Source organism: Fusarium pseudograminearum, chromosome 1, assembly GCF_000303195.2.
Source record: "Fusarium pseudograminearum CS3096 chromosome 1, whole genome shotgun sequence".
Classification (NCBI taxonomy): domain Eukaryota; kingdom Fungi; phylum Ascomycota; class Sordariomycetes; order Hypocreales; family Nectriaceae; genus Fusarium; species Fusarium pseudograminearum.
Window position 1 is genome coordinate 1766779 of NC_031951.1, and position 15852 is coordinate 1782630.

At 48.0% G+C, this 15852-nt stretch overlaps 5 protein-coding genes across 5 annotated transcripts, besides 2 other annotated features; 3 read left to right on the plus strand and 2 right to left on the minus strand.

Moving 5' to 3' along the window:
- Positions 1-335: 335 nt before the first annotated feature.
- Positions 336-2269, plus strand: FPSE_04611 (uncharacterized protein; the record flags this gene model as incomplete). Its single annotated transcript, XM_009257729.1, has 4 exons — positions 336-629; positions 686-949; positions 1008-1089; positions 1149-2269. 4 exons carry the CDS (start codon positions 336-338, stop codon positions 2267-2269), a joined length of 1761 nt encoding a protein of 586 aa, XP_009256004.1.
- A 519-nt stretch (positions 2270-2788) lies between these two features.
- On the plus strand, positions 2789-4196 carry FPSE_04610 (uncharacterized protein; the record flags this gene model as incomplete). The annotated part of the gene is made up of 4 exons (XM_009257728.1): positions 2789-2957; positions 3012-3168; positions 3219-3291; positions 3342-4196. 4 exons carry the CDS (start codon positions 2789-2791, stop codon positions 4194-4196), a joined length of 1254 nt encoding a protein of 417 aa, XP_009256003.1.
- A 128-nt stretch (positions 4197-4324) lies between these two features.
- FPSE_04609 (uncharacterized protein) lies at positions 4325-8756 on the minus strand (the record flags this gene model as incomplete). Its single annotated transcript, XM_009257727.1, has 3 exons — positions 4325-4784; positions 4833-8308; positions 8361-8756. 3 exons carry the CDS (start codon positions 8754-8756, stop codon positions 4325-4327), a joined length of 4332 nt encoding a protein of 1443 aa, XP_009256002.1.
- A 1939-nt stretch (positions 8757-10695) lies between these two features.
- On the minus strand, positions 10696-12051 carry FPSE_04608 (uncharacterized protein; the record flags this gene model as incomplete). The annotated part of the gene is made up of 1 exon (XM_009257726.1): positions 10696-12051. The coding sequence occupies one exon, from the start codon at positions 12049-12051 to the stop codon at positions 10696-10698; it is 1356 nt and encodes a 451-aa protein (XP_009256001.1).
- A 996-nt stretch (positions 12052-13047) lies between these two features.
- Positions 13048-13087: a microsatellite.
- Positions 13088-13114: 27 nt separating this feature from the next.
- Positions 13115-13138: a microsatellite.
- A 1555-nt stretch (positions 13139-14693) lies between these two features.
- On the plus strand, positions 14694-15786 carry FPSE_04607 (uncharacterized protein; the record flags this gene model as incomplete). Its single annotated transcript, XM_009257725.1, has 7 exons — positions 14694-14750; positions 14953-14985; positions 15141-15144; positions 15175-15189; positions 15424-15478; positions 15650-15663; positions 15746-15786. 7 exons carry the CDS (start codon positions 14694-14696, stop codon positions 15784-15786), a joined length of 219 nt encoding a protein of 72 aa, XP_009256000.1.
- Between the last annotated feature and the right edge of the window lie 66 nt (positions 15787-15852).

Genomic DNA, 15852 nt, shown 5'->3' on the forward strand with positions numbered 1-15852 from the left:
GTTACAACAAGAATAAAAGCTAGCAGATATCCGAATACATACTCTCGTGTCCATATCTCCAACAAGTTCGCCATTCCGGCTCGCCTAGACAAGTTAGATCATCTCCATCCCCCACAGTTTTAACTCTTACCCCAGTTGATTTGATTGATAATTTGTACTGGATTGGGGGCTCGAGCCGAGCTTGGCTGTCGACGGTTAGGCCTGCAGCATGTAGCTACGGGTAATATATTAAGCTCGACATTCCCCCATCATTCCCGTCGTTTGTTCTTTTTATCATCATGAATTTGTGGCTCGATTTCTCAATCAAGTCACCTTGTTTGGGATATTAGAGGATAATGGCTGATCACGGGAACGAAAAGAGGCCAGACCTTGCAGTCGAGCCTGCATCCCTTCAAACAGCTACTCTTGCTGTTACAGGCGAGGAAAAGAACATCATCTCAGAGACTCCAAACAGAGACGAAAAAGGACTTTCCGATTTCGGCGCCGATAATCGGACTCCCAATGAAAACAATTCCCCGGATGAAGGAGAAGGTGATGCTGAATCAGTAGATTCAAAAGATGAGCTCAAGCTGTCCAAAGCTCGTTGTATAGCTCTTGTCTGTACCGTCACTGGAGCCTCTTTTCTCAATGTGAGTTTACCAATTACTAATGAAAGATATCTATCTGTATTGCTAACATTGGCCAGACCCTTTCTAGTCAAAGCGTGGTCATTATCCTCCCCCAAATTGGTCGAGCTCTCGATGTTCCTGACACAAGACTACAATGGGTCGTCTCGTCCTATGTCTTGACCTTTGGTTGTTTTCTGTTGCTTTGGGGACGCATAGCAGATATCTATGGCAAGAGACTGATTTTTATCCTGGGATCTTTCTGGGTCACGATCTGCTGCATCGTTAATGCATTTATCCCTACTGAGATTGCTTTCGACCTCTTTCGTGGACTCCATGGACTGGTACGTTGGTACTTATATCCGTTCATACTAAAGAGTATAACTGAAAATCACGATTCAGGGTGCTGCTGCTAATGTACCAACTGCAATTGGTATACTTGGAACTACATTCCCTCCCGGAAAAGCAAAGAACTATGCTTTTAGTGCATACGGCGAGTCTCTTCTCTATCTGTTTGGCCAAGGCATAAACTAACATATACAGCTGCCGGTGCCCCTCTAGGCAGTGTCTGCGGTAATCTGGTCTCAGGTCTCATCGCTGAATGGGCTAGCTGGAAATGGGTCTTTGGTGCCCTTGCCATAATGGCTGGCATGATTGCCGTAGCTGGTGTCTTCTGTATTCCGCCTTCATCTCCGGAGCTTCGACCCGAGTATAACAGCCTCCGAGCTAAGACGGCGGCCATTGACTGGATTGGTGCTACTCTCATCACCTGCGGCCTCTTGGCTCTCACCTTTGCACTCACAGAGGGAAACGTTGTGGGCTGGACTGCCCCTTGGATCCCTGTACTCATTGTTGTTTCGCTGGGTATCATCATCGCCTTCTTCTTCTGGCAGCGATATCTTGAGCAAAAGACGAACCGACCGCCGCTCGTCAAGGTGTCTATTTTTAACAACTGGCGCTTCACAGCTGTTATGATTATCATGGGTTTCTTCTTTGGCGGTTTCAACAACTACCTCATCTACGCAACCTACTACTTTCAGGACTACCAAGGCTTATCACCTCTTCAGACGATGTTGCGATTCATCCCTACTGGAGTAAGTGGCTTCATCGTCGCCTTTTGCACGGCCTATTTTCTTTCGCGTATCCCAACTTTCTTTATCCTCGCCTTTGGCCATGTCGCTGTCTGTATCGCTGCTCTGCTCTACGCGGTGCCTATTCCCCCAACGACGTCGTACTTTGCTTGGGGAATGTGGGCTATGATTCTATCTGTCGTCGGTGCTGATACAGCATGGCCTTGTCTCACCCTCTTCACTTCCCATGCACTTCCCAGAGAGGATCAGGCTGTTGGTGGTGCTCTTATCAACTCATCCGGTATGATTGGCCGCGCTATTTCTCTGGCTGTTGCCACGGCTATTCAATCATCGGTCATGGCAAAAGCGAGAGGCGTTGATGTGCAGCATGTCGGGTCGGTTGAAGAATGGGATGCTCCATCTCTCAAAGGCCTTCGCGCAGGAGCTTGGACAAATTTTGGTATTCTTTTCATAGCTCTTGCATTGGTAATATATACCTTCAGAAGCATGGAAATAATTGGAAAATTGCCCGACCGTCCTCAGAGGGCAGAGGGGGTAGTTAATCAGGATGCAGATGTTGAGCGACATGCTTAGTAGGGTGAAGGAATACATCGACCAAGGACATACCAGATGATGAACACAAAAGTCACATACAAAATATGTAAGGACTGTCAAGTAAGATAAACACTTTATTTAGCAGACTGACATGTTTGAAATCATGGTACAAAGTCTCATAACAACATACCGCATGACTGAAGCATTCCAAATAACAAATAATATATCACTTGGGTCTTCTGCAAGCTGTACGAATGCATTAAAATCTGACTGCATGTTTCATATTAATGCATCTACTATATCACTGCAATAATCTACCCGTATTGAGCCGGCGGGAGCTTTGTTACTCCGCAACGGCCCATCCGGGGCTGATATGTCTCCGGACCGGCCTTCAATCACGCCGTGAAGTGGGGCCGCTCCGATCTCAATCCGCTCCTCAACCGAAAGAGCAAGAAAGCATCACAATATAAAGGAATAGAGGCTATTCCAAAGAGTGTTTCGTTTATTTGAACTTTATTCTTGTCCATGCTGTCTCAAGTTCAGATGAAGCACCTAAAAATGGACAAGTTCGATATCGTTCTCCTCGGCGCAACCGGATACACGGGTCGTCTATGTGCAGCATACATGGCTCAGGTACTTCCAGAGACCACATCTTGGGCCATAGCAGGACGTAGCAAGAGTAAACTTGAACATTTATACAAAGATCTCGATCTCCAACAAACAACATGTATGTCTCTCCTTTGTGTTGGTCGTTAGTACTGACTTGATAACCTCAACATAGGCATTATCTACATTCTCGATCCTACCTCCGAAATAGCCATCAATGAACTTGTGACGAAGACACGCGTGGTTATCAATACTATAGGTCCATATGCTACGACTTGTGGAACGTCTGTGATCAAAGCATGTGCTAGCAACGGTACAGATTATGTGGACTGGTATGTCCTCCATTGTCAGCATATGTGTCTGTCAACTTACACCAGACCAGTAGCGGCGAACCCGCCTGGATGCAGGACATAATCGAGGATTATGATGAGATAGCGCAAAAGACAGGCTCAAAGGTTAGATCCGTTATCCAATATACAGTTAAGGTCTAACATAATGTTGCTAGATCATTATGACCACGGGCTGGGCCGCCGTCCCCGCAGATCTATCCGTCTATCTCGCCGTTCTCAAACTCCGTAACCAATTTTCTCTCCCAACACGCGAAGTCCTTGTTTGTCTTGACGATGTCCGTGGTTCATTCAGCGGCGGCAGCCTCAGTTCGATATGCAGTCTTGAGCCCACCACTGAGGCTCCATTCGATATATCGCCCGTACTAAGAACTGATGCAGAAATAGCCAAACACGGTGTTTTGCCTGCCCCGAATATGTTTGGTGTGCAAGTAATCCCTGATTTGGGCGCTCTGGTACAGAGCTCTCACTCACAGATCGAGACAGCTATCGTGGGACGCAGCTGGGGCTTGTACGCTGAAGAGGGACCATATTCTCTTGGGCCGGAGAGCTATGGGAGAAACTTCTTCTTCTCATCGCGCATAAAATGTTCCAATCCGTTATCTGCGTGGACATTTCGAACGAGTTACACCATTCTGGAAAACGCTATAACCAAAATACCCCCTCTGCGCTACCTTGTGACACGAATGTTTCCGCCAGGAACAGGTCCATCTGAGGAAATGCGCAGGGGGCATTATTTCAAATATCGTGTTGTGGCTGTACCAGACGACAAAGAAGATAAGCCTACTCCGAGAGTCGAAGTCAAGTTCGAATACGACGGTGATCCGTATGTCTTCACAAGCGTGGTTTTAACCCAAGCGGCGTTGGTTTTACTCCAAGGGGATACATCGGCCCATAGACGGGGAGGTATTCTGACACCTGCCTCGCTGGGTGAAATATTTGCAGAGAGGCTAAAGCAACCAGAAGCAGGCGTTAAGATAGAGGTCAATGTGATAGGCGATGAAGTCTATTAACGGTGTACTTTAATTATATCGTGTATCATATGCAAGGTAAAAGTCTATAGAATAAACGACACCGCCACTGAATATACAGAAAACGTGCTCGTGTCTGATGGGTATCAAAACTCCAAAACTGCTTCGCCTCATCGACCCCTCATCTCTTCATCGATGTTGATCTGCGCCAAATCAACATCTTCCTCCTCTTCCACTGGCTCATCATGAGCCATGCGCTTGAGCCTTGCCTGCAAAGCAGGATCCTGCTCCAATTCCTGCCACAGTTCGACATCCCACTCTTCAATATTCTCGCCGCGTCGACTCTTCCCCCAGGGTGGCCAATCCCAGAGTCCGTGCATAAGAAGAAGACGCTTGACGCACTTGAGTACCATCTCAAAAAGACCGATAAGGCCGAGGACAATGAATAACGTTGCCCACCATACAGCATCATCTCCGAACAAGGTGGTAAAACTATCACTGATGGCATAAGGCCCAGACGGCTGAGGAGCATATGCCGCGTCCAGGAAAGACAGCCAAGCGAACCAGCCGATTGTTGTGACAAAGAAAGATATCATGACAATGATGGATTTGTAATGTGTTTCAAACATGCTGCTTAGGTCAGTTATTGCCCACAAATCGTGCCTGGTAATCACTTACAAAAGTTTCCAGTTGATCCAGAGGACTCCAGCTGTAAAAGTGAGCGTACCAAGCGCATACAATCCTTGGTCGCGCGCAGCAGGTGTGATCCAGCCATAGCCAGCCCAGACGCCGTACCAACAGATCACACCCTCAATGGCGCCAAGAAGCATCCATCTGGCAAATTTCCAAATATTGAGACCTTGGTTTCGTTGTCCATAAACGTACAGCTCAGGAACTGCTAGTAATGTATCAGCACTGAGGTCCTGCTCCCACACTCCCATACAGATAACACAGAGACTAGTGAACAAAGTGTTGAATACAGTCAAGCTGGTGGCTTCGTAAAGTGATGTGCCGCTGTAGCCCGTATATCTCTGATACTGCGCTGTTGGCAGATAGAAGAACATCTCCTTCCAGAATGTGTACAGAATGAATTTGGACGTGCGGACATAGTTCCATCGTCCATGAACAAGCAGCATTCGTTGCAAAAATCTGAACTGAGCGATCGCATAGTCCGCTACACGAGCAGCTTGAAGACCTTCCTTGCCGGAAATACCGATACCAACATGACTGGCTGAGATCATAGCCAAGTCATTTGCTCCGTCACCAATGGCCAAGGTGAGTCCTCTCCGGTTCTTGCCCCGGTACTTCTTCAACCGGGATCTGACGGTAGTGACAAGTAGCGCTTTCTGGGCCGGGGAAGCTCGGCAGCAAATAACCGAGTCAACCTGCAGCATGACCTTAAAGAACTTGGCCGATAGCTCTGGCGACTTTTCGACCGCCGAAAGGGTCTGGCCATCGATGACAACAACACTATGAACAGAACCAGCCTGAAGATCTTCCTGAAGGGCAACTAGCTGCGAGTCCAACCCTCCTTTGGAAACATCGAGGATGTATAAATCGGACCCGGGTCGACAAATTCGAGCAGAGTGTGCAATATTGATGGCGGTCTCCCGCTTATCACCCGTAAGCATCCAGATCTTGATGTTGGCTTTTCGCAACCTCTCAATTGTTTCGGGTACTCCTTGCTGTAGCTTGTCTTCGATAGCAGTTGCGCCAACCAGGTCGAATGACTGTTCAATCATGTCACCCGCCTCTTCAATGCGTTGTTGTCGATTACTGAGGCTAGTCGCGGCTTCATCCCATACTTTCTTCCAAGCCTGATACTCGTGCTCTGTAATGAACTTTTGCACGAAGAGTAAGGTGCGGAGGCCTTCCGTAGCAAAGTCATCCAAATGCTTGAAGCACTTGGTGAAAGTTTCGGAATCGTCCAGAAGAGCGGGATCTTCGAGGAAGGCAAGATGGTCAGGGACAGGTTGCTGGTAATGGACAGGAGTGTGCAGATATTGGCCACGGGGCATGTCAATCGACACGCCTCGGGTCGCAATAGACAGACGAGGCTTATCTTCAGAATGTCTAGAGAGTTGGCCAAACTCAAATGACTTGCTCCTGTCCACGTTGGGTCGTCTGCTTGTGCTTCGATCTCTCGATATGCCAGGGTTTCGTCGGATTGTGAGACTGGGCCTGCCGCCAAAACTATTCCTTGGTTCTTGCTGCTCGCTGCGTCGGCGCATCTCACGTTCTATATCGGCACTCTTGCGGACTTCGTTTGCCTTTTGTTTGGCGATTTGCGACATCTTAAGGCGCGGTAAGATGGCGGAATCTGCACCCTTGCAGATGACAGACACACGGCCGTCGGGGAAACGAACAACAATGGACATTTTCTTTCGCGAGCTAGTGAATTCGATCACATCAAGAACCTCATATTTCTGGTACTCTTCTTGGCCGTCAGACTGAGTTACTCGCAAGGTGATGGTTTGGGTCGTCCGATTGATAACGAGGTAACCAAGCTCCTGCGCAGCTCTGACTAGAGCAAGCTCATCAGGGGATGCGGCTTGGAACTCCAACTCTCCGTTATCCTTTTGCTCAGGTAAGCAGGTATGGCACAAGGCCACTGCCAAAATGTATTGTTTGGCCTTCTTAGCGAATCCTGAGTTAGGTCGAAGTCGTAGGTATTCAATGAGATCATTGGTCGTCACATCGGGCTGGATATGATCCGGGCGTCCTGTAGAGCGCCACTGGGATGATGACCGGCGTTCTCCAAATGATGGTCGTGAATATGCCATTGAAGGCCTGGATGGTGCCATGGATGGTCGGCGAGACATGGAAGGGCGAGGCGACATGTGGGAAGGCGATGGCAGAGCCAGCGGTGTAGATGGTTCGTGCGATGCTTCTGGCTGCTCCTCTCTAATGACGACTGTGACAGGTTCCGTCTTGTAGACCGAAGGCTCACCAGGATCTGACTCTTCGTCCAGCTTGATAGCCTCGATCTCGTCAACCTTTTGTTCCAGATCCATCTCATGTAGCCAGACCGTTCCAGCGACGCTTATCTTTCGAAACTTCATGATGTTGTCCGTCAGGGTACCTGTCTTGTCCGAGAAGACGTATCCCACCTGGCCGAGGTTTTCCAGAATAGTGTTGGTGTTGCACCTAGCAGGCGTGTCCGTCTCCTCGTCGTACATCTGGAGATCCCCGTTCAGCATTATAAGCTGTCCGATTTTTACAATCTCAAGACTAATATAGAGTGCTAGCGGGACAACGTTGTTGAACATGATGATAAAGGCGATGATGATTTGGTAAAAAGGCACCTTGGCTTGTTCTAGGTACCATGAGTGTCTTTCGGTACTCTTCTGCCACCTGACATAGCCCATGGATACACCGACAGAAAGAACGACAACGAAGGTGGCAAGCGAAACAACGATCTTGTTGACGACCCGTTCAAGGGCGGGCTTTTTTGCTTTAGGGTGCTTGTTGGCGTTCATGCGAATCTTGCAATCCTCTCCGGTGTTGATGACAAGACCAATTGCGGCGCTGGTGTTTCGAACGATGCTTCCACGATAGATGACTTCGCTTGACGTCAGGGGGGCCGTCTTTTCGTCGACAGTGACACGGCCATCGAAATTGTAAAGATCTGGGTTCGGGTCCTCGACAACAAACTCGGCTTTGCACTTTGAGATACCCTCGATTGTGTCGCAACCTTGAAGAGCATGCGCAACCTGTTTACACTTGAGGTTGGTCTCGCCGTCGAGTGCCATGGTTTCGATGTACGCCAATTTATTCTCTTCATCGCTATCGAGCAGAATAAGGTCGGCGGGGATGGGTTCGTCTCGGCAAAGTCTGATAATGTCTCCAACCTGAATCTCGCTCCATCTCACAGGAACCCATCGCAGACCATTGAATTCTTCGTTGGGGACGGGATGAGGTTGGGCCGTGGAATTGGTCAGGAATGGGTTCCATTTCCTCCATTTAGTGACTGGCTTGATCTTTCCGGTGTATTTGTCTTCGCGCCCCAACACTGTGGCGAAACCAGCGTTCTCAATCTTGTCCAAACGGTACCTTCGGTAATCATCGTATCCTTCCTTGACAATCGTCAAAAGTACGAAGAACAAGAGTGGTAAAATCGTCGTGTAAGATCCGGTCGTCGAGAGGCCTGGGATCTGTGAAACGTTAACAAAAAGACCATTCTCACCCGTCATGAGTTGTACGTACCATCTGCGGTACACCAACGCACAGAAAGTAGAAGTTTCCGACGCGGGAGAATTGAAAGAAGAGTTGTTTCGGTATAAAGTCCCATACCGTGTAACGGGATGTACGGATGCTGTTGGAGACATAGGGGAGGCCGCGGCGGTCGTCTATCAAGGGCGCTTCGTGTTCGAGTTTGAGGGGCACATGGCGTCCATCGGTTGACGCGACAATGTGTTTGCGACGCAAGATAAGCTCAACAACGGTCTTTTGATATAGATCCGCCGCTGCGCCCTTGATGCGATTGGCCAACGGGGCTGATTGACCGGCATCACTTCTGCGACGACGAGTGTTGGTTTTACTATCGGTTTTCGAAGGTTCAGGTCCCAATGGCGCCCCAGCGTCCGGGCGGTCTTGGGACATGATGGCCTGGCGAGAGGATAATAAACGAGCGTATTGAGGCTATCTTGGTCGACGACATGCGGGAGAAGTGTCTGCTGAGGTGACGTATTCAATCGATCGGAGGAGACAGGGGAAGAGGCTTGAAACGAATGACATGTATTGTAAAGATGCTCTTGTGGCTGTTACTGCCCCTGAATTAATTGTTCAGACCATGAGGCTCGATGGTTTCTGCCCTGTTTAGAAGGACGGTTGGGGATATCATGCGAGCCAAGGGAGGGATGGGTTAAGAAAGTTGCCTTGATCTCGATTTGGAGTAGGAATTTGCCCTGCCTTGATTCAGTGGTGGCGTGCTAATACTTGCACTGAGGCTCGGGCCTGTGCTGTAGCGCGTAGATAGACCTGTAGGTGGCCTGTGTCGTATCGTATCGTAGTGTCGGGTCCCGGGACAGAGATACTCTGTGGCTGACGCGTTTCAACGGTAATGGCTGAAAGACAATGAATGGATTGGTTAAAGTAATTCAACAGATGTATATTAATGCAATTCGCAATGCTATCGAGAACTATATTGGAGTGTTTTTGCTGGTACAGCAAATGAGACAAGGTTACTGTACTGAGTCAATGAGTGTTAGTGCTGAAGGAAGATAAATATGGGGAGTACGCGTGGAGTGTGGAGGATTATTGCCTCTATCTCTATCTCATAGCCAATCTTGAACCCATTGATAACTTCTCCTGGGAAGTAAGCTTTGGAGATGAGCCAACTGCAAATGCTAGTTGAGCCGCTAACTTCCTTGGGTACAGTAGATCCTTGAACAAAAGTTCATATTTCCATTTTGGACACCTTCCTTGGTAATGCCTAGGTACTAAGAGAGAACAAAGTCCCTTGCCCGGAGTAATTCATTCATTTCCATCTCATTTAAAGCCTAGCCATGGATCCGTTCACTGCATTACAGTGGATCTTGTATGATGGAACCTGGAGATGATCACCGAGATGCAGTCTGCACTGTACTGACTGTATCCGTAGTCAGCTTTCAGAAGCAATTGATATTCTAACTATCCCAACTCAAACCCTGATCTCATCGGTCCGTCTCCCTGTTGAGCAGGTGTCAAGGATCTTCAAAAGTCAACCTAAGCCAAGTCAAGCAGGCCCTGGTTCATTGAACCCCTGCCGGAGCGGTGGTCCGCTATTGTGTACAGCTTCGCTTGTGATTTTGTTTTTTGCTTCTTCCGCTGTCAATTATGCAGCTACCCTCGGCAATGAAACTCCAAGAGAAAGACTCCACGCAAAAGTAACCCTGGATAAATCACAGTTTGACGGTTAATTGGAAAAGTCATTGGTGATCTGATCTGATTTGCTTTGTACCTGTTCAATCACCGCGATTGCTTCACAGAATGATCAGTCAAGATGGTGTTATGTTGTAGTGTGATATGTTGAATACTATTAACTATCGTGATTAATACGCCTGCCTGCTTGTGAAGCAGATCACTTCCTTCACATGCTTCTCCTTCTCCCCTCCTCAACTTTTGTAATGATGCAAATAATGTCATAAACAACAAAAAAAGACAAATAGCCTCCCTCCCATTTTTTTTGCCCATCCCAAGGCACCTTTGCTGTAGTGAAACAGAAACGCAGAAACAAATAGCAATGATGATGTTTGTGCGAAAAATAAAATAAACAAATAGCCACCCAATTTTTGAAAGCGTTCGCTCAAGAGGAAAAAAAAAAGGACAAAAGGCATGAAACAGCTGGAAAAAAATGCGCCCTGAAAATCACTCCCTTTTTCTGATGCGTCGAGTTTGCCTCCGAGTGATCTCCTCTCTTGTTTTGGAAATCTTGTCGCTGTAAAAGCACCCCTTCTATCGGGATTAAGATGTTGTGATGCGCCATAATGCGCTGTGCTGTGCTGTATCATCCATGCTGCGTGGTGGTGTTGCTGCTGTAACCCTGATCTTGCTTGCCCCTTTAGTGCACTCCCGAATGCTCAAACAGGGCTTTGATGGCATCATTGTCCATCTTGGTTTCGAGGGCCAGTTGGAGCTGGATCCTCGCCTTTTGCGGATTCAAAAAGCCCGCGCCAATTCCTGCCTCGCAAGGTCCGACGAAGCCACCCTCCGGTCTTCGGCTCACTATCACAGGAATATCGGTCTCGTGGACGATACGTCGAATCTCCTCGGTACCTTTGGACGTCCAGAATCCAGCGCCCATTCCCGCTAGGACGATGCCCTGCGCTCCGAGGTCGATGGCCGCCTGGAACATGCCCACGCTGAGCTCCTGGTAAGCGTAGAGCACGTCCACCTGAGGTAGTGCTGATGATCCAGCTCCGGGGGCTGCAGAGCGTCCGAATCGGCGGCCGTTGTTGGTGATGGGCTGCAGATCGAAATGACGGTGGCCAAGAGGCCGTGATGGCGGATAGAAAAACACTGGCTGGACGTTGACGAATGTTCCCAACATACCACTGTCAGGGGCTTGGAAGGCGTCCAAGTGGTTGGCGTTGACTTTTGTCGTAAAACGAGCGGATCCAATGCGATCATTCATGGCAATCATGACTCCTCTGCCTCGAGCACTCGCTGTTGCTGCCAATATCACCGATGACAAAAGATTCATTGGTCCATCTGCGCTGATAGCAGTTGCCGGGCGCATGGAACCTGTCACGACCACGGGCTTGTCGCTCTGGATAGTAAGATCCAGAAAGAAGGCAGATTCATCCAGAGTATCAGTCCCGTGCGTCACAACTGCACCTTGAGTAAACGGACTGTCCAGATCATCCTGGATCTGCTTCGCCAAAATCCTCAACATGGCCGAGCTCATATCTATGCTGTCCGTATTGGCAAACTGAACGCCTCTCACATTGGCTACATTGCACAATTGGGGTACTGCATCAATGAGAGAATCAACTCCTAACGCAGCTGACCGGTATCCCGTGGTCTGATCAGCCGAGCTTGCAGAGCCAGCAATAGTACCTCCGGTAGCATAAATAGTGACGTTGGGAAGATTGGGATTGAAGCAGTTGAATCCTGAAGTGGTCGAAATTTCGAAAGGGATGCCCGTCTGTATTGGCGCTTTTTGTTGAACCGAGAAGTGAGGTTGGACGTGTAGGTCGAGGACAGGAGATCCCCAGACCGAAACAACCCACGCACCAAAAGGCAGCAGGGCCGTTGAAGGGGCCAGCACAGCTAGGATAAGCCGCCACAGATAAGTCGTCCACGAAGCTGACGATGAAGCCATCTTGATGGTGGACGATGCTGCAGGCCCTGAGCAAATAGAAGGAGCGGCGGCGACCATAGTCTGGCCGTGAAATCTTCTGACGCTGGGCATCATGATGTAGACTGAAATCTATAGATCAACTGTAGCTAAAAGCAATGTAGTGCAGTTATGCTTCATGGACGCTTGTCCTTTAGTCTCGTCAACAAGGTCCAGCCTTTTTTTCTTTTTTTTGCTTTTGTGATTCTTTCTCAAGATGTCTAACGAGTGAGGGTAATAAAAGATTAAACAAGTATAGAAGAGAAAGACGGCCGAGCACATGCTCATACAATGGAGATGCGATGCTCCCCGTTCTTGTACTGGGAGTATGGCTAATCCATTTTCATCTGTTTACAACTATTAGTCAATTCTCCAATCTCCAATCTCCAATACCCAGCTACTAATGGATGTACTGTACGGTACTGTGTCCATCCATGTAATTATGTATCCATCCATCCACAGATTTGCTGTACCGTACTGTCTTGTTTGTACGGCTACGTACGTATGTACTCTCTGGCTTTGCTGCTGAGCACGGTGCATCGGCCCGCTAGGCGAATCGTAGACCAGTATAGTACATATGTATCTTACGACCCTGGACACATGTTCTCTGGGCCCGGGTCTGACATGGTTGTTTTGAAAGCCATGACTTCAGAGAGGGTTTTGGTCGCTGTTACTGTACCCAGGCACAGACAAGACAGATGCTACTGCAACGAGACTGCCCCTAGGAATCTTTTTGCGCCAGTCAACGACTACCAGTCCAGGGTCTTTTTTCACATTGAAGCCACTAAACATGGGGGGAGCGGAGGAGTTGGATGGGGACTCTTCATGGGTGTTGATTTTAGTTATAACTATGGGGCAGAAAAAAAACGGTTATGGAGAAGTCAAAGTCAAGGATGCTTGTTTGTCTTGCCAGGCTGCCAGGCTAGCCTAGCTTAGCCTGCAGGATGCAAGCAAGCAGGCAGGCATAATTATACTGGGGGCAGGCAAAAGGATAGGATGGTACTCTGTGGGTAGGTAGTGATGGTACACTTACAGTACATACACATACATCAACAAGGCGGCAGTGTAAGAGTAGTGGTGATGGTGGTGATGGTGGTGGTGACGATGATGATGAGTGCTGCTACTGAAAACAGCCTGCCACGGATGGATGGATGGATGGATGGATCAAGTTCATGACAGTTGCTGCACGAAATATGTACATATTTTGCCTATTTATCCACGAGTTGCACTTTAAACACTCGCATTCTGATGTTCTTTATGAAACGTGGATGTGCATATGTATGCATTTCTTCAGTAGGTAGCCAAGGCCAGAGAGCGAGAGACATGGATGTATTCTACCTAGACTAGGATGTCGATAATGGATAGACTACTCTTTTTTGATAATTCCACGATTATCCCCGATGACTGCTTACATGTTGTATCCCGGCTGTTTTTCTTTGTTGGTCGTGGGACCGGATCATCAATGACATTATTAGATGCATATTAACTCGTGGCATGACATGGATATAGCAAACAATTTAACACTCGCACTCGGGTCAAGACTGGTGCAATATCTACACATCTGCAAATCTCCTGAATACAATTGTATTCTCGTATGCCTAGAGTAGCTATGTACGGAGCTTGAACCATGACTCAGAACTAGCAGCAACATGATTACTTCTCACCACTACTACATACACAACTGGCAGGTACATCAAATCAAAGCTGGGCATTCTGGTCTGCAGTATCCAGAAACTCGTTTATCAAACCTCTGACATGACAGTCACATCGCTACTGCAATGTACAGTACGCCGCCAAGGTGCACTACGCACGCAAGACGTACATGCATGATTAACTCAGTCCATACAGGGGGTCAGACAGCCTATGGATGGACGCATCTGTGGGGCTTCCTAACCTGGGTCACTCAGCCGAAGCCCCCGTGGTCTCCGTCTTGTAGTCTTTGAGGCAATTCCGACATCCGTCGTGCCTTAGCCTGTACAGCACATACATAACTACAGAGGTGAACGGACACTCAACTTACAACCATTCATGGATACCATGTCGAGCTAATTCTGAATCCCAATTCATCCGGTCTTGTTCCAGCAATTCAACCTGCTCAATCCGGTTCGGCAATTTAGCTTGTTTGTTCCGGGAGGAAGAAAGAGCATGATAAGTACTAACGGGCAGTGGTTGTTGGTTGTTCAAGTTTGTTCACACCACTTGGTAACTAAAAACTGACGGTGCAACCTCCAACCAACAATTCACATGATGTTGCGGACACGCACCTCATCTTGGTTGATCCTCGTCCTCGTTTCTGCGATCGTACCAGGCCAGGTTTTAACTATATGCCTTGCCGTAAAAGGGCTGATGGTGATTTCTCACGTCACACAAACGACGGAAATAACAGACCGGATCAGCACTGTTTCAGCTATTACGGGCAGTCACTATCGACCACTATCAACAGTGAATACATTGGCTTGGGTGATCTTTTGTGTGCTACAGGGAAGAGTCTGCCAGCCTGCATCGTCATCCCGTGAAAAGTCATGTAGCCAAGAATAACCCATCAACATTATCACATTAAAAAAAGGGTCCTCAGATCATGTTCCAGCAGACACAAACGAAAAAGCACCAACCCCCACTGAGATATCCAGTGCGTACAGTACAGCTGTCGTTGAAGAGAACCCACCCGGGTATAGAATTCCTTGAAGCCTTCCATCAATCGACAGCGGGTCTTTTTCACCATGTCATATCCCACCACCCATTTTATGGGGAGCTTGGCTTGGCTCGTAGACTTAGAGGTAGGGGTTAAGATTGAAAAAGAAGAAAATTTTCTTTTCTTTTTCCTTCCAAACAAGAATTGACAGGTACGGATACGTAGCGAGTCAAGGTGCTTCCCGCCGTTTCACGGCATTCCCGCCCCATCTTATTCCCACTTCTGACGACGATTTATGCCGGCACTTTGAACTTGAGTGCTGCATCGATACTGTAGGTATGTAGTAGGTAGGCCCCTACCCAGTGGCCAGGCCGGGCCAGGTATGTAGATGATGATTATGAGATATCCACACTTGATTAATGCCCTGATGAATGGAATACTCGAGATAAATCCACTGCGGTACGGTCCGTTGGCTCTATTCCGTGCCATGTTTGTTTACTAATCCATATACACTATTCACAACACTGTGATACAGTACAGTATGCCTAATAACAATATATGATATGTAGAATTGCATGCTTCAAGTACGTCGTTATCACAACAAAAGACCGGGTCTGAGCTGAGACACACGCACGTCGTCAGCAATCTTCAGGTCATTCCATCGCAGCCTGCATAATCGATTAACATGTCAACAAGACTGAGTAGACGGATGGTTGGAACGTACATACAACACCATTCTGAGACATGCAGCATCACAACTTAGCACAGTTCCACCTTCTAAAAGAATCCAAGTGCATACCACACCATACATACGACAGACACTCGTGGTTGCGAGCGAGTGAGCGACCAGGTACATGACATGTACTGTACTATGTATGTACCATCGGGGGATAACTAGCTCAGAGCCTGCAGCTGGTATCCGCATCACAATGGAGCTAGGGCCGAGGCCTGTCAAACTGGGCTACATGCATGAAACGACGTCGACTGTTTGTTCTGTGGTTGACTGTTTATTGATTGTAGACTTGAACTGCTCTACTCTTAAAGGCTCTTCACGTCATGTACGTTGTGTATCTCTGCATAAACGAAGCAACACAAAACTCTGTGCTTAAGGTGATGTTATGCTATGATGCTATGTGACAGATGATATGCAACCCCTATGGGGTAATAGTGATTACTATTAGCATACGCATAGCATCGCGATCTCCTAACAACAGACTTTCTTCCTCCCACCCACACACACATGCCAT